The following is a 21848-nucleotide window of genomic DNA, read 5'->3' as shown; positions in this document are numbered from 1 at the left end:
AACACATTGAGACTCTTTTACAAGTGGGAACTGGCCAAGAGGCAGAAATAAAATTACACTTCAATACTACATTGTAAATGTCACATTTACGCAATACTAATGAAAAGATAAATTGTTCCCAAAGACAACTGGATCTGTGGTAGTAGAAGCCAAATAAAGTCAATGCCATTTCCTGACAAATTACAACATGTGACAAAGCAATATCTATACTCCATTAACGTCTAAAGCTGATAGATTTATTGTCAGACACACACACACACACACACACACACACACACACACACCCCCTACCCAGTCTGAGGCACTGACGCATTAGGAGACATACACACACACACACCCTACCCAGTCTGAGGCACTGACGCATTAGGCCACCGGAGGACATGTTCTTCTCTGCCTCAATTTCGCTGAAATTCAGGGAGCTGGCGAACACCAGCACGTCCACCATAGACATGAGGCGTGATAGGAACGTCACAGCGGTCTCCGAGGACATGCCCTGGGTCGCCTCGATGTTCTCAAACTCCGTCTTGGACAAACAACCGGGAGTAAACCCATGGTTACATAGTGTGTACAGTGCAACAGCATGTAGTGGTGATGCAGTGACGATACAATTCCGGATAGCAAGGGTTCTCAAACTTTGTCATGTCAAGGACTCCCAAACTGAAATGTATTTCATGTATTACATACATGGCAGACAAAGGAAATACAAGGAAGCCAAATTGACAACATAAATGATTAAACCACAGAGACAACAACCATGACAGTAAAAATAGAATAAGGATATCCAAATAATGGTGACCTCAATCAATAAAGACAGTATTAATACTGTACGTTTTATTTCCATGAAGTGGTGGTTGAAAATGCAGTACTACTTCTCTGCCGCCAGATGGCACTGTTACCCCACAGTGAAGAGACGTTGCACTCACAATGGGAGACGTGGCTGCAGAAAGCAGGGGCAGGATCCCTCCACAGGCAATAATAATGTTGTCTACCATTTGTGAGATGAGGTGAATGGTGTTGTGGACGAAGATAATGTTCTCATTACTGTTCACAAAATCCATCACAGATTTGGTAGAATGGCTGCAGGCACAAAGAAACAAAAGATATCATATATTATTACTTTGTTGATAATGGCACACATTTAGCATGATATTATCAACCATCGGTCAGAGGTTATGTAGCTAATGAGAAAGCCTGAATGTCAATTTTGAGCTACGCACCTCCTCCAGACATGGACGTCGGCCTCCAGAGCTAACAGCAGGTCAGTTAGTAGCCTCTGGTGCATGTGCGACCATTTGAACTCGGGAATGCGGAACATGGTGGTGCGTGGGCCAGGGCTGAACTGCTGGTGCTGTTCCTCCATCATCGGCGTGCCCCTGAAGCCCAGGTCCACACACAGGTCCCTCTCCATCTGACTGTCTGAGTGCCCAAGCAGACTCTGAAAACGTTCAACCAGGTTAACGCAAATCATTACAATCATCGTCCGCTTGTAAGCTTCAAGCGACCAATGGGTCTATGGAGTTAAACTAACTCATTTTGCAGTGTAACATATTATGTTAGGCTCTTAAACTCTTAAAAGGCTCTTAAACTAAATGAGGCATTCCGTCTGATCAATACGTTTTAATTTAGATTTATAAAACGACCAGTCTCTGACTGGTGGATAACTAAGTGAGTTTTCAGCATTTTAGCTATTCATTTTTGCATATTAAAGTGCATCAGACTGTATGATCATGCTGTGACCTACCTGCGTGGTGGTTGTTGTCTGAATCTTCTTAATTTCTTTGTCTTTCCCATCATCTGAACGTTCCGTGTCAGAAGCCGTGCTGGCTGCCTCTGTAGTGCTACAGCTTTTAGCAGCAGATGGGTCTCCCTCAGTTGTAGCTGCAGCTGTGTCTTCAGTGACCACCGACCCTTGGGAGGAGGCCTCAGCCCCAGTCATGGAGGTCATGTCTCCCAGAGCTGACTGCAATTTATTTTCCTCCTCCTCCAGAGTGCTGGGAATGTAGCCCAGCTCAGGGCTTCCTGCCATGCGAGCCAGTAAACCCAAGTCATTATCACTGGCACTGGTATCGACCTGGGGGTCTGGGCAAGGCAGAATCCGTGGATCAGCTGGGTTGCGCTCCGGTAGTAGATTTTCTACCACACTGCTCGCCACCGTGTTAAACAAGAAGTTGCCGTTAGGGATGCTGTCATTAGCTAGCGTGATCAGAGGCCCTGGATCTTTGTCCGTCAGGCTTTCTTTCGGCAACAGCCCACTGTTTATATTATTGCTGAGCTTTTCCACAGCAGCACAGTAAACATTGTCCAACAAGGAGTCCACTCCCACAAGTGTCCTGTGCTCAGGCAACCTCAGAGTTTCAGTGGACAAGTCCATATCGTCCAACTTGACCTCTGTTGCCTCAACCTTTTCTGCTTTGATGTCCACCAGAAGGTCATGAACCTCAACACCGACCCCATCCAACGTCCCCTCTGGCCTGCTGATGGTCTTCACAGGACCCTTTCCCTCAGCTAGAAGGTTACGCGAGTCAGTACTCTCATAGTCCGCCTCGCTCTCTGGCGTGTGGGTCTGAGAGTTGTCATCGATCTCTCTGACCTCGATGCCTGAGGCTTGGGCAGACAGACCAGAGATTGTGCTGACAAAACCTTTTTTCCCCTTCTTAATGTTCTCCTCCTCCTGTCGCTGGTACTCCTCATACATCTTAGCTAGGTACTCCTTATGAGCCTCATATGTCACCTGGGCAAAAAGCCATTGTTAGTGATATTATCCTGTACAATGTTATTGTAACAGCAGAGGTCAGCATTTCCCCTCCATTTAATACACATCACAAGTGCTTTGCCATTAAAATATAACGGACTCACCTTGGAGTGGGCTATGGAGAGGGTGTCCACCCACACACGCCAGCCACCCCACTCATATTTAATGGCATGGTACAGCAGGATGCGGAAGATGTTGTAGACCATCTCAGTGATCTTCTGCTCCTCAGAGTTCTTGGGGTTGATGTAGCTGAGCGAGAACATCCAGTCCTGCCATACCGAGCACTGCAGCAGACACCTACGACACACACATCGTCTCACATCATTCAGTTACAGTGAAAGTACTTGTCTTTCCTCAATTTTATTTTTAAATTATGATCAGTGTTCATAGTATATTATATACCGTTTTCATTATTCATTATTAAAGGGTCCGTTGTCCATTCACCTAAAATACAAAAGAACATATTTTCCCACTTAACCCTAGGGATGGAGCTTGTACATTTTTATTGATAACGAGCACCTTATCGATCAGGCTTATCGAGCATTTTCTATTATCTTGTGAAAATACGGGAGACAACACAACCAGTATCTTTTACTAGTGCCTTCAAATACAGTACTTTTCTAAAAGATGGAAGGCAAATTACCTTTTTACCAATAAAATAATATTAAAGAAACTATTAAATTGTTAATATGTGTACCGTCACTTTAAAAGCGACATTTTGTTTACCCGGACAGTGCTGGTTGGCAGGTATCAATACACTTTTAGACCTACATGTTTGTGCCAGGTAGCTACTGGGACGTAAGTCGGGACTTGATCACCCCGGTTGCGTCACCTGAGTGAGGGGCATGATGTTGCGAGATCCGAAACCCAGTTCCATCCATGCAATGATTTTTCGTTCTAGTTATTCTATTTATAGTGACTCATAGGAATAGACTACGTGACAACGAGGAATAGTCTGGTGACCACCGGAGAGACGGGTGACAGCCGGAATGTAGACGGCACCCGGGCGCAGTATGGGTTGGCTCCCCAGCCTGTGTCTTCCGTGAGGAGGAAGCCCAACAAACCCACGGTGAGGCCTTTAGGAGGGCCTTTCAAGCTGCAAGCGGAGCCTGCAGCACCACTGTTGCCCAGGTGGAGCCTGCAGAAACAATAATCCACCAATCCTGAATGAAGTGTCTGATGCTAGGAGTCTGGTGCAACACACAGGTCCTGGACCTGGTGAGAGGACAAGGAGTCAACCTACAAAGCCTAGTCCTTCCACACAGCAGATTGATCTACCTCCCAATCCCGGCAGAGTAGTTCGGCGTTCCGGAGCAACGGATTGTGTGGCCCTGGTCTTTCCCTAATGGGACTGATCGAGGGTAGCTACTGGGACGTAAATTGAGACTTGATCAATCTGGCTGGGTCACCTGAGTGAGGGGTATGATGTTGAGAGACATCTCTTGAACGCCTCTTGTCTTGATTGTTTAAATGTGACGTCATAGGCCGATATATGCTCGATATCAGGCTTGATAAGCCAAAAAATTATTGATAACAGGTATTCAATAAGCTTGTTAGCGGAATCGTTTTTTTCCGGGTATCGGTTATCAAGCTCCATCCCTACTTAACCCTATCTATTGAGCATATATAATTTTGGTGTGATTAGCCAAGGTTACCGAAAAGCTCCACAGCATTTGGTTTGTGACATCCAAAGTAGTACTTTTGAGAATCTTAAAAGTACTACTGGTGCCACTGGTGCGTTTCTTTCAGCCGAATATCGGAGCGAATTTCGGAGGACGTAAAAAAATCTCAACCTCACTTTGTCATTCACGTTTGCACACTGTATATATTTATACATCCGTATAAAGTTTTATCATTTCATTTATGCAGCTGTAGATGGTGTCTAGTGGGGTGTTAGTGATAACCTATCAACTACTTTAGGATCCGCAAAACGCCGTAAAAGAACACACAATGTGACCCTTGGGCCATCAGTTGACCTACTGTATCCAAGGATGATTAAACCATTTTGGGCGGGAATCCCTTTTGGTGTTAGCATTAAGTTATGCTTTAGCTATTGAAAAATAGCAGATCTACAAGCTTGTAGGTCTGCTATTTTTGAAAAATCGAAGAATGACGGACATAGAAATATAGCTTTTTCAGATAACTGTTTTTTAATCTGATCTCAGGTCTAGACTCTAGAGGAGCATGATAGACAGCGAACACAGAAGAGGATCTCTCTTTTCTTGACTCTCTGATATATGAATCTGAACGTTAAATGATGCTGTGGGTGATTGAGAGTTCCCCTCACCGTCTGTTCTCGCGGCTGTTGCTGAACAGCTTGATCATGTCGGACAGGAAGAGCCGGCGAACGTCCATCAGCTCTGTGCTTGGAGTGGAGCTCTTCAGTATGGTGGCTGCTACCTTGAGAATCACTGGTATCACATGTGCACAAACATACACGCAGGATAACAGAGGACTCAACAGAGAAACGAAAAACACAGTAAATGTACCAAATTAAATTCCATCAGTGTGAAGAAATCCATCGCGTTGTGTCTCGTGAGCTTGTAGATATTTTCAGCGCAGAGATTTGGTGTAGGGGGAAAAAAAGATTGTACCAAGAACAGAGCAACCTCGGGTCAAGTATAGAAGTATAGCGGGTTTACATGACATGCAAACATTGACTGGACTCGCATGCAACAACAGACTTACTTGGGTTCTGTATCTTCACTGTGGAGTCGGGCTCAGGGTGAGGTTTGTGAACTACCTGCGTGCAGACCTGCTCTGTGAGAATCTGTTAAGAAGCATGGAGATGAATCACTTATTTTGTCTCCATTTGGCCATGATTAAACTGGCAACGAAATCCGATTTTTGGCCTATCCAGATTGGAATCAGTATGATCAGCAAAAAAACCACATGTAAAAAGACCACCACAGGTGATTAAAAACAAAACACATATTTTGATATTACTCCTCCAGATTCTGTCCAAAATTCCCGCAAATCGTTACACACTATCTCTATAGTCATGTGTTCAAGACGGATCTGTCCGATATTTCATATTCCACCCTAATTGGCTAATATTGGCTTTCAAAGTTTGCAGGATTGGCCCGTTTTGAACAAAAAGCTTCAAATCATGAACGCAGCGTGCGATTTACGTGAAATCTTTCACAGACTTTCCTACTAGGCTGAGGAATATATGTCCCACCCTTTTCACATTGGCCTGTTATAGCGCCACCAACATGTGGGTTTAACCCTTTGGAACAAAATGCCTCAAATCATCCAATTGCCATCCAAGGCATAAGAAGAAATGGCACCCTTTTCACATTGGCCTACTATAGCGCCACCAGGAGGCCACAACCTGACCTGCCCTGGTGGAGACCTGTGCCCCGAGGGGCACTTTATCTAGTTCAAATCTGAGTTCCAAGGAAGGATGTGTCTCAGTATGGACTCTTGGACACTGAAGCCTGATTTAAGCTTAATCGTACGACCAAACTTGTGAGCTTGTAGATCTGCTATTTCCAGCGAGTGACACCATCCTATAACAGAGTATAAATTAACCATTAATGACGCCTATTTGTTACATTATCACGACAGCAACCAATGCAGATAGGTCAACAATGTCTGAATACACTAATCTGATCTGATCACTTGAGACAGTATTTGAGGGCCCAAGCCGGCCTAGCGGTCCCGACGACCTTTTCTGCATGTCACCCCCATCTCTCTCCCCTCCCCATTTCCTGTCACACTACTGTCTACCTATCAATACAGACCCCCCTACCCAAAAAAAGAGAAAGAAAAGCGTCCATCACCTCGTACAAAGTGTTGTATGTCGTCACCGTCACAGTGTTGGTGTGCAGCATGAGCCTCTCCCCCAGGAGGGTGAAGAGACTGTGTGTGTGCATGATCTCAACCTTCCTCCTGTGGAGAAAACACAAAGAAACAAAAATGAATCAGACTCTGAAGCACAATGGCAAAGAGAGCACTGCTTGGAGCTTCGAGGTTCAGGATCAGTGAGCAGTGTCAGCCTGCCTCCCTGGGCCTTCCCACCTGGGCTCTGGAGACAAGTGTCATGGAGGTGCAGGCTGTCAGAAATTGGGGAGAATTCCGTTGGAGGTTCGTAGGATAACGAAGTCACCCTGTCACTAGGAAAGACACTGCTGTAGAGGTATACCACAAGTGGCTGGGTTTTACAGTGACAAACTGCTCCTGCAAACAGCACAAAGACTGCTGTCACAATGTTAAGTCGAAGCCACACCACTTCACAGCGACTGCCTCAAGGCAGGTGGGGACTTTCTTAACAAGTCGACTATTTCTGTCGTTTGCCTAGGCTGGTAAATTGGACACTTAGGAGGAGAGTGCAGTTACTCTATAAAGAGTATAAATATGGAAATAAGGAGGAAAGGGCAGAGCAATGATTCAAACCCAGCCAAGGCATGGCTCATGTACCGGTCTGCTTATGCTTGATATGGCTTCATTAAACCTTAGACCGATGCACAAAACTTTAGTTGAAAGACAAAAGCTTTTAACAGTGAGCTTATTTACCACATCAGTGGAATAAGGTAGGCTACATCATTTTGAAGATGAATAACAAAGCTATGCCATTTGTGTGGAAAAGTAGGGATACAGAAAAGATTGAATATCCCTCTACTGGGAGTAATATACTACATTTTGAGGCAGAATTACAGATACCTTTAACACAGTATTTATCTGTTACAGGGTCTATGTTTTCAGTTCATGATGAAGTGCAGTGCAATCTTGTTAAACCTCAACTCAAAAAGCTGAGAAAAAGCTTGTCTGAGATCTCACACTGACACGATGACACCCTCTCACAGCAGTTACTAGTTTATGGACAAATTAATTATTTTGTGATCCTAAAATTGCTGTAGATTATCGAGTTGAATCTATGCATTACCTGTTGTGCTTCTTGCATTTGTTGCTTCTTGAATTTGTCGAATACCAGTTGTACCACTACCTGCCAGAGTATTCAGTAAGGCAGTCTCAACCTTTTCAGGCCGTGACCCCCCCTCCCTAATAATCATATTTGAACTGGGGACCCCCAAAAATAATCCTATTGAAACTGGGGAACCACCAAAATAATCATATTTGAATGTACGACGATCGCTGTGTCAGAAAAGCTTGTGCCGGAATCATGAAGGATCCTATCCACCCCAACCATAAATTGTTTAAGATGTTGCTGCATGGAAAACGGCTACGGAGTCTCAAACACTTCTAAGAATCTCAGAAGACATCACACGTCCCAAACTCTTCTCCCTTCTGGCTCCAAAACTGTGGAATGCACTTCCCATTGCAGTCAGAACTGCAGCATCACTCCCAATCTTCCGCCGTAGTCTGAAAACCCACCTTTTCAGACTCCATCATGGCCCATAGCACTTACCCCACCCCCTTAGATAGCATTTCTGTAGACTTAGATAGCATTTGATACAGACTTATAGCATGTTATGTAGACAGCACTATAATTGCATTGTATGTAGTCATAGCACGTCATAGTACATATGTATAGCATAGTAGTATAGATGTATAGTTTATGTATATTATGTATGTATAGCTTTATTATATAGATATTCCACTGTTACTTTCTTAGCTTACGCATGTTTCTTGATAAATGTTTTTATGTGATCTATTCCCATGCTTTTTTTTGTTCTTGCTTAATGTAAGTCGCTCTGGATTAAGAGCGTCTGCTAAATGCCTAAATTGTAAATCACTTTCAAACATCCAAAACAACATCCATTCAAAACAAATGCCCTGATCGAATCATAGTAGTCCCTTTATCAATATGAGCTTACAGTAGAGCTTACACAGAATTTGGATAGGGGTTTAATATTTAAGAAAGCTTTCAAAGAGATTGATGAACGGGAGGTTTTCACTAAGCACAGATGTCTCTTTTCATTTGCACCCCAGGCAGTCTACCGTGAAGTGGCAGTGACAGGCCTTGGTAACGCCATAACGCCTGATGCCCCAGCCCCGCTGCCTCTAGTCTAGTGCATACAAAACGTTTTCTGTATCTCCCTCCTTCAATTCCTTGCATCTTGAAGAACAGCCCCCTCCCACCTCCCCTCTCTCACTCTCTGTCATCTCCACATTCTGCAGTATATAAAGTCCATCCCAGTTTTCAAACTGGTTCATTTATTACTTTATTTCAGGGCAGGAGACAGTCATTTTGGAGCCCTTCTTCTACCCATAGATATATATATAAAGGCTAGATGGCTCAAGGCGGAGTCTCTGACGTAGTTCACCCGGCGGCCATCTTGCTTCGGGGCTACAGTACAAACGGGTTGGTTTATTACAAACGTTGTCAACGTGGCTATGATTCAGGACGCTGCTTATTTTTGTTTTTTATATGAACGTCGTATAAAAGCTTATTTTCTTATATATATCTATGCTTCTACCCCTCCCCTTGGTTTCTCTGAAATGATCGTTACAGGGCAGCCTGCCAGGAACCCATGCATCCCACAGAGTGCTGCACCATCATTTAGAACCCGGCACCCTGTGAGGAATTTTCAGTTTCCTCCAACTGTACAAACTGTACATACACTCTTCTTAAAAATAAATTGCAGTGAGAAAATCTAGCTTTATTCGTTAGTTCGGCTACCAACTAGTTTGTATATGCTTTTTTCATTGAGCCCATATTACAGGGATATAGGTAGGCAATAGCGACAGAACATAGGAAGGAATTTTTTATGAGTATTCTAATGAGCTATGAAGTCAATGGAACGGGTTACTTACTTGTGTCCTAAATGCTTAAGGAAATAACCAAGGACCTTGAGGGATTGCACTCGAATAATTTCACTGTTAGAGGCCAGGAGCTTGTATATTACCCTGGAACAGAAGCAAGCAGAAGAGGCCGACAATAGCACACTTCCTTGACAGGACAAAATATAGCCCTGTTAATGAACAGACTGCACTAGTTATCTTAGAGCCTTTTCCCGTCAGAGCAAATTTATATAAGCGTGAAATGAGTGTCCTAATCAAAACAGGAGCCTTTGCACCACAAATTCCCCTGAACCCCAAGTAGAATAGTTGATGTTGTGCATGTATAATTCACAGGATCACATGGAATGTGTTTGATCAAACATTAAAGAAATATGATCATATCATTGCTGTTGGATGAGGAGGAAGGTAGTGCGCCTATCTGTGGCCCAGATGCAAGCAAGCCGTATCACACAAGGAAATGGAGTCTGCATCTGCACACTGGTAATACTGAAAAGGTTCATTTTGATCAATTCAGATCTTCGTCAGGATATCATTGCTTTTCCCTGCTTTTCCCCCCAGAGTGATCAAGTGAATTATTGTATAAATCATGTATACACAGACAACAATAATATCAGTCCTGTGTGTGTGTCTTCTTTGTGTGTGTGTTTATTTTGTGGTTTTCTTCCCCTCAGTCAAAAACTTACCGTATTCCATTTCTCTGGTCAAAAGCAGGGATCATGGAGGCTGGGTGCTCAGACATGAGAGCCACCAGTAGCTGCAAAACATCATGGAGGTTTTCATCCTGCAGAAATAACAGGGGACAGTTTGAGAATTGAGAAAGATTTTATCAGGACCGGCAAAGAGGTGTTTCCTCTGGATTCCAAACAGTGTGGCATTGAATACTTTTCAGTTGAATAAAATTGTGAAGAAGATTGAAGATTCAATACGTTATTGCCATGTCAACAGAGTTGATTGGAATTTGTTTCAGTGTTCCAAAAACAGACATACAGATACAGACATATTCACATCACATATTCAGACAGTAGAAAAAAACATCATACACTGCAATTCTAAGCCGGAACTGTCACTGTGGATGTTTTACGGGGTGTGTCAGGAATATTCCACTGACAACGTGCAATTTTGATATGACGCCCATATCCCAGCAAAAAGATCAACCATCGTCCCTTCATCTGGCGAACCATATTGACTGGATAGGAGGATGCACAGATGGACAATATGATGCTGAAATAAATACAGTGCTATGGGTTATCCCTTTTCATTATCCATTGTAGCACCAGCTGTACCCATACCGCTGCGGTTTGTAAAACTTCCAAATAAAAATAAAAAGAACCCATCAACTGCACTGCTGAAAAACAATAACGTTACAGCCTAACTAAGGTCTATGTACTGTAAGCTCAACTGCAGTGGAGAAAAACCTACCTCATGCATTGTCAACAAATAGTTCAGGATGCTTTGAAGCTCATCCTCCTTCACACCTCGGTCCTGAAAGAATGTCAAGGTAGAAAGACAGATAAGAAGCACAAGTGGTTAACTTGGGAGAAATGTCATCAATAATATTTACTGCATTTCTGTCAGCTTCTGTAGTAAGCTGAAAGCCAAAATGTGTGCTTTCCAGTGTTAGGACTGACAGCATCACCATTTAGGTACAGTCTGCTGATGCTGTAGTATGTCAAGATACATAGAAACATTTCACATAGCCACAGCTGACAGATGCTGCCGTGCGAGAAATTATACTTGCGAGCACATTTTAGCATTTGGTCTCCAGTGTCTCTTCTTATTACGGTGCTTAAACGGAACGCACAACTGAAACACTTCTAATGAGAACACACAGTCCCTCTTATTGATCGCAGCAAAACACATTTATTTAACTATACAATAATTGCTATTTGCCTAAGAAGCCCAGTTGGCGGCATACAGGCTGTAAATCTATTTTACAGCCTGTATTTATGCCATTCCCTGGAACTGTGAGGCTAAACTCTGCTGCATGTGACAGGATAATCATTTGCAGAGACAAGAGGAAGCTGTGACACTGACAGCAACAAAGGAGATTGCGGTACGAAGAAAACAGGGCTAGCATGCAGACTGTGCATTATACAAATACCATGTTAGATAGCCCTCGACTACACAAATGTTTGCTTCAGGAGCAAAATGGTTAAGCAGCATAAAAGCTCTGCTTTCAGTTCCAAAAACTTGATTGGCAACTAAATGGGGCTGGGTATTTCCCACTATCACAATAATGTTCATATTGAATGGCATCTTTTTAAATCAGTATGCACATGAAACCACAGTCTATCTCTGTGTCACAGTCATTTTATCAATCAAGGCAAGGGTCACCTTCAGGATGAGTTGTTTGAGGAAAAGCAGCATGAACGCCCTCAGAGACAGGATCTCCTTTTGGGTGGGCCTCAGTCCATCTGTGGTGGAGAAAGACAGAGAGACAGGCAGGCAGAGAAACAGAGAAACAGACAGGCAGAGAGAGTCAGACAGACAGACAGACAAGCGGGCAGGCAAAGAGTCGAGAGAGAAAGGCAGACAGAGATTGAACACACGTCGCGTTAAGACAAATACTACCAGTAGTAATGAAAGTAGAATTAACCAGCTCACAAGGTCAGGATGAGACAAGGATTACTGAAAATATACTCCTCATGAAAATCATTAATTATATAATATATAGAATTAATGATTGATGATACTGTCCTTGGAAACACCATATGCATATTATGCATATGGTGTTTCCAAGGACAGTATGCAGTCCAGAGTTGTGTAGGACTCTAGGCGGCTAGGCCAGTGATTCCAAACCCCACATTTAATATGATTTTCTATCTCTTGGACCTGGCCCAATCTACACGTTACAATCCTGAGTATTCATTTGACTCTGAGAGTATACAATGTATTGTATCTGATTGTACACTCTCTTGAGTTACAGTCCCGTACAGACGCATTTTGGTTACTAATTATCAGCTGGGGACCTCTTGGAATCCCCTTTAATGATTGAACAAAATTTGTATCATGATTTACATGTTTTGGTATCACGATTTTCATGTGTTTGGTATCCTGACACTGGGTCCTTGTTGAGAATTTAATCAGTGATCTAAACTGTAATGTGCATCTTCCAACTTGTCAAGTTGTTTACACCTGCTAAGTTAACATCTCATTAAAGCGCTGTGGCTTCTATCAACACAAAGTTACTTATGTCACTCATAAGTCAGCTTCTCAACAGCCCAAAGCTATCCTTTACATAATTTCCCATTTAAAATATCTGCTTATAGCTTCACATATTTAGGAATTCAAGTTACAAGTGACTTCAACAATCTGTTCAAGGACAATTTTGAGCCATGCCTACTTGGTATGCGACAGGACTTTGAGCGATGGTCACTGCTTCCACTAAAGGACTTTGAGCGACGGTCACTGCTTCCACTAAAGGACTTTGAGCGACGGTCACTGCTTCCACTAAACTAACTAAACGACAGGACTTTGAGCGATGGTCACTGCTTCCACTAAACTAACTAAACGACAGGACTTTGAGCGATGGTCACTGCTTCCACTAAACTAACTAAACGACAGGACTTTGAGCGATGGTCACTGCTTCCACTAAACAGGACTTTGAGCGACGGTCACTGCTTCCACTAAAGGACTTTGAGCGACGGTCACTGCTTCCACTAAACTAACTAAACGACAGGACTTTGAGCGATGGTCACTGCTTCCACTAAACTAACTAAACGACAGGACTTTGAGCGACGGTCACTGCTTCCACTAAACTAACTAAACGACAGGACTTTGAGCGATGGTCACTGCTTCCACTAAACTAACTAAACGACAGGACTTTGAGCGACGGTCACTGCTTCCACTAAACTAACTAAACGACAGGACTTTGAGCGATGGTCACTGCTTCCACTAAAGGACTTTGAGCGACGGTCACTGCTTCCACTAAACTAACTAAACGACAGGACTTTGAGCGATGGTCACTGCTTCCACTAAAGGACTTTGAGCGACGGTCACTGCTTCCACTAAACTAACTAAACGACAGGACTTTGAGCGATGGTCACTGCTTCCACTAAACTAACTAAACGACAGGACTTTGAGCGACGGTCACTGCTTCCACTAAACTAACTAAACGACAGGACTTTGAGCGATGGTCACTGCTTCCACTAAAGGACTTTGAGCGACGGTCACTGCTTCCACTAAACTAACTAAACGACAGGACTTTGAGCGATGGTCACTGCTTCCACTAAACTAACTAAACGACAGGACTTTGAGCGATGGTCACTGCTTCCACTAAACTAACTAAACGACAGGACTTTGAGCGATGGTCACTGCTTCCACTAAACTAACTAAACGACAGGACTTTGAGCGATGGTCACTGCTTCCACTAAAGGACTTTGAGCGACGGTCACTGCTTCCACTAAAGGACTTTGAGCGATGGTCACTGCTTCCACTAAAGGACTTTGAGCGATGGTCACTGCTTCCACTAAAGGACTTTGAGCGATGGTCACTGCTTCCACTAAAGGACTTTGAGCGATGGTCACTGCTTCCACTAAAGGACTTTGAGCGATGGTCACTGCTTCCACTAAACTTGAGACAGGACTTTGAGCGATGGTCACTGCTTCCACTAAACAGGACTTTGAGCGATGGTCACTGCTTCCACTAAACTAACTAAACGACAGGACTTTGAGCGATGGTCACTGCTTCCACTAAACTAACTAAACGACAGGACTTTGAGCGATGGTCACTGCTTCCACTAAAGGACTTTGAGCGACGGTCACTGCTTCCACTAAACTAACTAAACGACAGGACTTTGAGCGATGGTCACTGCTTCCACTAAACTAACTAAACGACAGGACTTTGAGCGATGGTCACTGCTTCCACTAAAGGACTTTGAGCGACGGTCACTGCTTCCACTAAAGGACTTTGAGCGATGGTCACTGCTTCCACTAAAGGACTTTGAGCGATGGTCACTGCTTCCACTAAAGGACTTTGAGCGATGGTCACTGCTTCCACTAAAGGACTTTGAGCGATGGTCACTGCTTCCACTAAAGGACTTTGAGCGATGGTCACTGCTTCCACTAAACTTGAGACAGGACTTTGAGCGATGGTCACTGCTTCCACTAAACAGGACTTTGAGCGATGGTCACTGCTTCCACTAAACAGGACTTTGAGCGATGGTCACTGCTTCCACTAAACAGGACTTTGAGCGATGGTCACTGCTTCCACTAAACAGGACTTTGAGCGATGGTCACTGCTTCCACTAAACAGGACTTTGAGCGATGGTCACTGCTTCCACTAAACTTGGCCGCAAGGATTAACTCTGTCAAAATAAACACTCTACCTAAGTTCTCCTATTTATTTCAGTGCATACCAATTTTTCTCCAACAGACGTTCTTTAAAACAAATTGATAGCTTAATACTGGACTTTATTTGGAAAAAAAACCAAGACTCCGTAAGAGCAAATTTGCGACTACAAAAATCAAAACCATTGGGAGGAATGGCCTTGCCAAATTTTTTATTATACTATTGGGCTGCAAATCTCAGTATGCTACAACTCTGGCTATATCCAGGAGCACTTAGCCCTCCACCAGAGTGGTTAGAGATGGAGACATTTTCCTCAAGGCCTGTATCTCTGGCTGCTCTGGTACATTGCCCTCCCAACTGCAACTCCTCCTTGTACACAAATAATATAATTGTTAAAACTTCTTTACAAATTTGGAATCAGTTTAAACGACACTTTGACCTACAGTCCTTCTCCACCCTGGCCCCACTAATAGATAAGCATGTCTTTCCTCCTTCCATATCAGACGGGGCATTTGCCGTATGGGCCAATCTGGGAATCAAACGATTCAAAGATTTATACATTAATGTTTTTGGCTCGTTCCAAGAGCTTTCAAATTTGTTCGATCTCCCCAGACAAAATATATTTCGCTATCTACAAATCCGGAGTTTTGTGTGTAACAGGTTTCCCCAATTCCCTGACAAACCCGAAAAAAGCCCCATAGATAACTTTCTAGTTTAGGTACAGGTGAGAAAACGTATAATTTAATATTTTTATAACCTAATGCAGTCCCTAACCTCTGTATCTACGAATAGTGTGAAGGAGCGCTGGGTGAAGGATTTGGAAATGGAAATGTCAGACAATCTTTGGCAGGATATTCTCAGTAGTGTTCACAGCTTGTGCCAGACATGGCCTACTCCAGTGTAAAGACAAGTCGTACATCGAACCCACTGGACGAAAGCTAAGCTGTTAAACATATACGATAACATTGATCCTAACTGTGAAAAATGCCATCAGACACCGGTAACACACGCACACACATTTTGGACTGAAATCTTTGAGACGCTTACAGTATTAACTGGGACACATAGTGCCTAACGTCATTACAGCGCTGTTTGGCATTTCTCAACTCCCACTGTCTAGATCCCAAGCAGACCTTATAGCCTTGTAACACTACTGGCAAGACAACTAATTCTTATGAGATGGAAATCGCCCTCCCATACACAATGGCTGAGAGATATTTTTAATAATCTGCAGCTAGAAAGGATTAGATACATAATGAGGGGCTCTGTCGCAAAATTCCACACAGTATGGGACCCTTTCCTTGCCTTTGCAGAGGGAATCACTTTCCCGGTCATCCCTGAATGACTCCCCTCCTACCTTCTGGTGCGATGGGCCCAAGCGCTTAAAATATAAACTACATTAATTGGACGTCAAGTGGTGAGGTTACGGTGTGACCAAAATGGCACGGTGTGTGTGTGTGTGTGTGTGAATCTGTTGCCCGATCTTTCCTCTTTTTCCCCGCTCCCACCGTGCTGTGTTATGTTATGTTATATTTAAAAAATAAGTCAGCTTCTCATCACACAGGGCACACCATTGCCGTCACAAACCTCCTTTAATGTCTGGCAGGCCAAATGCTGTCATACTGTAGGTATACGTACATATGGTCCCCAAATAAAGATGAATGATCAAATATGGCATATTACAAAGGGCATTGACTAGCTGTCATATGGCGATTCAGCTGTGTGCCCTTTGGAGACACAAGAGCTCATTAGTTTTAACACAGTCAAAGTGTATTACTGACTGTAGATATGCTGCACTGGGATCCTTTGTTGTGTACTAAAAACGATATATGTGAGCCACTATGGGCCCCTGTTACATAGCCTGGTTTTGCCAGACACAACGTGGATTCACGGATACCGGGCGGGGAGGAAGCGAGAGTGAATCCACGTTATCAGTATGGCCAAAGCCAGGCTACTGTTACACCCAAATCAATGTGACACCAATCTATTAAAGGTGCTGAATGTGATACTTTTTATTTTATTTTTTAAAATAAGTATTAATTAGTTCTATATTCCAATAGTAACCATTTCTAGAATGTTTGTTCAGTAACAGGGACATCTCTGTATACAGATGGGTACAGCAGGTACTCTAACAACACGTTATTGCATATCCATGTGGGGCATGCATTTCCAACTTGCATACTGAAGCAACCATACTGCCTTTAGGATTAGCAGCAGTTCACTGTGACTGGCTGGATGGAAGAACATCTCATTCTTTCTCATTAATCATTGGCACTTTCACTGCAGAATTTCCCTGCATGTACATGTACTGTCGCTGTACTATGGAGCCTGCGATGCTGCTAAAATAGAGATCCTGTATAGCCTTCTGCTCAGCTTAATTCTTGTCTGCCCTGGCCTGTACTAGGTGCAGATGCCCGATATTATCCAGGCACTGATAACCTCGAGCCCTTTCCTGGGCAGTACACATGTTCAACAGTCACAGTGACATAATAAAAAGTTGTGTGTGTGTGTGTGTGTGTGTGTGTGTGTGTGAGAGAGTGAGAGAGAATCCCAGTGGAGAGACAGAGAGCAACATGGTGGGGCTGATAACAATATTATTGCCATGATGAGTGCTGCATCAAACATATTCACAGCCAACCAATTATGCAGACTTCCGTGCAACGTCCTTTCTTAGGGCGCTTTCACACCCAAAGTTCGCTTAGAAGGTCCGGATCAAGGACCAAGGACCAAATATTAGCATTTTGATTTTGGTCCGTTTGGTGTTCACACTGGACTTTGTAAAGCGTACCAAATATGTAAACAAATGACACGTGGACATGTTAAGCGAACCAAATAGTGAGGGGGAAAAGAACATGAGGGGAAATCACTGTCTACAATTTTTGGGGCAACCTTCAGTCACACAGAGAGAGAAGAGAACAGCAACATGACAGGCAGCAACAACTTGCTATTACATTCATTCTTATTAATTATTTTATTAGCCAAATAAGAGCAACAGATGAACAGAGGAGCAGGTGTTTGAACAATAATGTGCTTGCTGCTGAATGCTGATGCATAAATTCACGGAGACGTATAGCCTACAACAAGGTATCCCCGATAAAAAGGACTTTTCTTCCATGTGTGCACCTTCACCCATGTTATTTCTGCGCATCAAATCGGCGCCGCGGCGGGCATTTCCATGTCATCTTATGGTTTGGTCAGTTGGTTATTGAGCTTCAAGTCAGAACAGCTCCGCTGCAGCTAATTGAGTTGACCTAGTTTTACGTCTTTTGCTATAGTGATGTAATCAATTAATCATTTGGGACCACCTGTGTATAGCTTATTTAACATTGGCTTTTTCTCGATACCTGCGGCCTGCGCGACATGGATGATTTTAAATATTTCTCTGTCTCTGCGTCTCTCCCATATAAATATATGGGTCTCTCCCCCAGTCCCCTCATGTGCGTGCGCGCCCACGCGCCCACACACACACACACACACACAAAAAGGAGGGGACACGAGTTGAAAGAGAAACTTGTCATAAAACTTGTCATAACTTTGCGTGGCGGCGGCCGGCGCATGCTTAAAATAAACAGATCTACAAGCTTACATCGTGTGCCATACCGTACACCATTCCATGTCGATAACTTGTACATTTTGCGCATGTGAACCTCGTATGCTGCGCTGCGCCTCGACATATACTGTATGCGTCTACTATTAAAATCAGACTGTCAGCTGTCATATGATCCCCGTAAAAAAATACATGCTTTTATAACTATAATTATTAATGCAGCCTCACAACTGCCGACGCCCGACGGCTATTTTGCCTATCGTCCTGTATTTGGTCCTCTATAAAGTCTGAATGCATTCACACCAGTAACGAAGCGCACCGTGGTTCGTTTGGAAGCGAACCGAGTCCGGCCTTTTTTAGCGGACCATGGTTCGTTTCTTTGATCCGCACCAGAGTTCGTATGCACGTTCACACCAACCGAACCAAAGGGGTAAGCGGACCATGGTTCGTTTTAAACGAACCAAACATGTCCGGTGTGAAAGCGCCCTTAGATTTACACTCAGGATTTTGCTGTGCTCCCTCGTTGATTCTCATTCTCTGATTAGTTTGCATCTTGCACTCCAAGAGAATAACGAATGTCCACTGAAGTAATGCAGACATTTGATTTTGATTGTCAGTGATACTGTATAATATATATTACACATTTCAAAGTGTTTACTACTTTACTGCATATTTCACACAAACCAATTGCATTCAAATGAAATAAATGTAGTTAAAGACTTTTCCTGAATTAATTTAGAAGAAAAACACATATGGTTGTGTCTCTCTGTGTCCCTTTATTCCTGGAGTTCTGTGTCAGCCATGCCCAAATATGGAGTGTTGTGAGGTCAGAATAGGCCAGCTCCATATATGGACACTGGGCAGGGGCCCTGTCCAGATCCCTGGCAGAGGCCTTTTTGTGGGGTTCTGGACAATCGTGGGTCTGACCGACTCGAACACCGGGCACTGTGGAACGTGTGTGTCGAATTTGAAGTCGGCGGGGCTAACGGTTCTTGAGTTACGTGGATTACAGACGTACATACGTACACACAGAGACTAGGTGCATTTATAAATAGGTCTTTTCTGACAAATATTCAAATTTAATGAAAATAGCAAGCTCACAACGTTGTGAGCTTGTAGATCAGCTTATTTGGTTATGAATGTGTGCCTTGAAATACTGACTTGCACAATTTAAGTTAAAAAATCACTACTCTACACAGTATAGGCATATTAAATGCAATATCGTGGCGACAGCCAGATGACAAACACAATGAAACGTTTACATCAGGCTGATTTCAGAACAGCGTTGATTTCATCGACTAAAACTGATGAAAAATGTTTGTCTAACTAAATAATAACTCAGGTTATCCTGATTGATGTTGATCAATGGTCATCTGTGTGAGTGTCGGCAGTGATTCTCTGCATAAGGGGATGATTCATGGCTGTACTTTGAAAGCACTCTCTATCAGAACCTGGAGGGAAGAGAGAAACCACTATTACACAACACAATGAGCTGCAGGAGCTTCTGTTTTTTTTTCCCATAATTGAACACTTCATTATCTCTATGTTAAGCCATCTGTCACAACAGTGGGGGACAGCTGACCTGCCGAGGCAAGCAGAGACCAGTGAAAGAGACCCATTGTTGTCCACTGCAAGAGTTCCAGTTGTACAGTATTATTGTAGTCACTATTCTCATTATTAAAGTCTTTATTAACAAAATGCATATGTGTGGCTCAACTGGAAACTTACCAGCTGGTTCACGAATGTTAATAGATCATATATAATGCTGTGTGTGTGTGTGTGTGTGTGTGTGTGTGTGTGTGTGTGTGTGTGTGTGTGTGTGTGTGTGTGTGTGTGTGCGCGACACATTTCCAAAATAAATCTTCTAAATACTATACGTTTGGTAGCACCTACGCAAGTACAGTATGTGGAAAAGATCTGAATTTAAGATAACATTGTTATTGCTCTTACTGTTATTTACAAATTGTTTACAATAATGGGGTTAACAGGTTGACGTAATTACAGGCAATTGACATTTTAAATGCGTGTTTAAGGTTCTATATTAAATTAGTCATCTACTGTATCTAAAGAGCTTTCTTTGACATCTCCACAATGGTCTCTCATGGTGAGTGACATCTCCCAAGGCCAAGGCATATCCTTCTGGAGCTAAGCCACAGTTTGGAACCTTAGTTAAGGAGAAACCCTGATGCTCATATATGCCTACCTGTGCCAGCACAAAATGCTCTCCATAGATCACCGTCCCATATGCCAGCCACCATCCATTAATGTTTACACATTCAACAGACTAATTATCATGCCATAAATGTCCAGGTAAATCTGTGTTGGGCTTTCCAGGTCTCAGAGCAGCGTATGGACACGTCCCCAGGGACGGTGTCATGTCCTCAGTGATGGGCTTAATTACTATTCAAAAAGTATTCCAACCATGATGAACATTTTGGTGTAATTTATGTACTAGATCTGTGGTTTTCAAACTTTTCATATCAAGGCCCATTATTTATTTGGCATTTGAGCCACGGACCATTTGATGAGATTTAGGGCTCCATTAAGCAATTCATATAATATGACATATAATATTACAGTTTTATGAGCTGGGGGCGTGTTGTATGTCATATTGCAATTTTGGGCATGTTAAGAAGCGCTTTCGACACCCCGTGGATTGCCCAAAACGGCCTTGAATTAGTCATGGGTGTGTTTAAGGAGTGTTTGAGACGTACTTAATCAACATGTCCGTACTATTCTCTTTACCAGTCAGCTGATGTCACATACGGAATGCGCACTTTGGGGATTGTGGTATTACATTTCTTCAGGCTGGCACCATAGAAGACATGACATGACTTGGGTTAATTATTCCTATTGCACTGCATGCTGTCACCTTTATACCTCAAAATAATTTGTTTCTATTGAAACACCAGTAAAATAACGTTTATTATATTTTATTTCATTCAAGTCATGATGAAGGAATGAGTTGAATGCTGCTGCTTAATGCTGTGCCTGTGGCCCCGATGGTATATGGTCTTCGCTCGTAGCATTTTATTGAAGAAGACTTGAATCGGGTGTGATACAGCATATGAAAGCAAACTTCCCAAGTATTATGGAGATGTTTTTATTTATTTTTAAGGTTGAGAAATTATCTCAACATTTTACAAAAAAAAAAAAGAGGCTGTTGCCATGTCTCATAGAAACAAGTAAATAGGTCTATAAAAATAAGCGCATATAACAGGGGTCTGTAACCTATTTTAAATGAAGTGCCATGTTTTTATTTTCTAGATAGTGAGTCTGCCATATCCATATTAATTTTAATGACACCACATTAAAATAAAAAAACATATTTTGATTGTCCACAAATATAAAGTCCTTCCTTCTTTTTAAATATGTTCTTGCACATTGTTATAATGATCATTATATATATCCCCCTGCAGTCAGAGTTCATAGTTTTAATGAATGAATGTGATGCATTGTGAGCTGGTATAGATCTGCTATTTTCAAAAGAAATCTTGGAAATATTTTATTACATTTTTGGATTAGCCGTCCTTAGTTGGGCAAATGCATTCA

General features: G+C 42.8%; 1 protein-coding gene across 2 annotated transcripts in view; it reads right to left on the bottom strand.

Annotated features, from left to right (window-relative positions):
• nbeab (neurobeachin b) overlaps positions 1 to 21848 on the bottom strand; it is a gene marked incomplete at its 5' end in the record, with an annotated part of 282517 nt that overhangs the window by 157641 nt on the left and 103028 nt on the right. Inside the window, 12 exons of one of the 2 annotated variants that reach the window (XM_083774126.1) lie at positions 343 to 523; positions 867 to 1077; positions 1218 to 1435; positions 1742 to 2731; positions 2857 to 3049; positions 5040 to 5163; positions 5441 to 5522; positions 6538 to 6646; positions 9473 to 9565; positions 10144 to 10241; positions 10880 to 10942; positions 11795 to 11874. In XM_083774126.1, the coding sequence (XP_083630252.1) occupies positions 343 to 523; positions 867 to 1077; positions 1218 to 1435; positions 1742 to 2731; positions 2857 to 3049; positions 5040 to 5163; positions 5441 to 5522; positions 6538 to 6646; positions 9473 to 9565; positions 10144 to 10241; positions 10880 to 10942; positions 11795 to 11874 (2442 nt within the window). The remainder of the gene's footprint in view (positions 1 to 342; positions 524 to 866; positions 1078 to 1217; positions 1436 to 1741; positions 2732 to 2856; positions 3050 to 5039; positions 5164 to 5440; positions 5523 to 6537; positions 6647 to 9472; positions 9566 to 10143; positions 10242 to 10879; positions 10943 to 11794; positions 11875 to 21848) is intronic. The other variant, XM_083774125.1, reaches the window with a different exon arrangement.

Source organism: Protomyctophum parallelum, assembly GCF_964188405.1.
Source record: "Protomyctophum parallelum genome assembly, chromosome: 9".
In the NCBI taxonomy this organism is placed as follows: Eukaryota; Metazoa; Chordata; class Actinopteri; order Myctophiformes; family Myctophidae; genus Protomyctophum; species Protomyctophum parallelum.
Note: the sequence above shows the minus strand (reverse complement) of the source record. Positions and strands in the feature narration are given on the sequence as shown.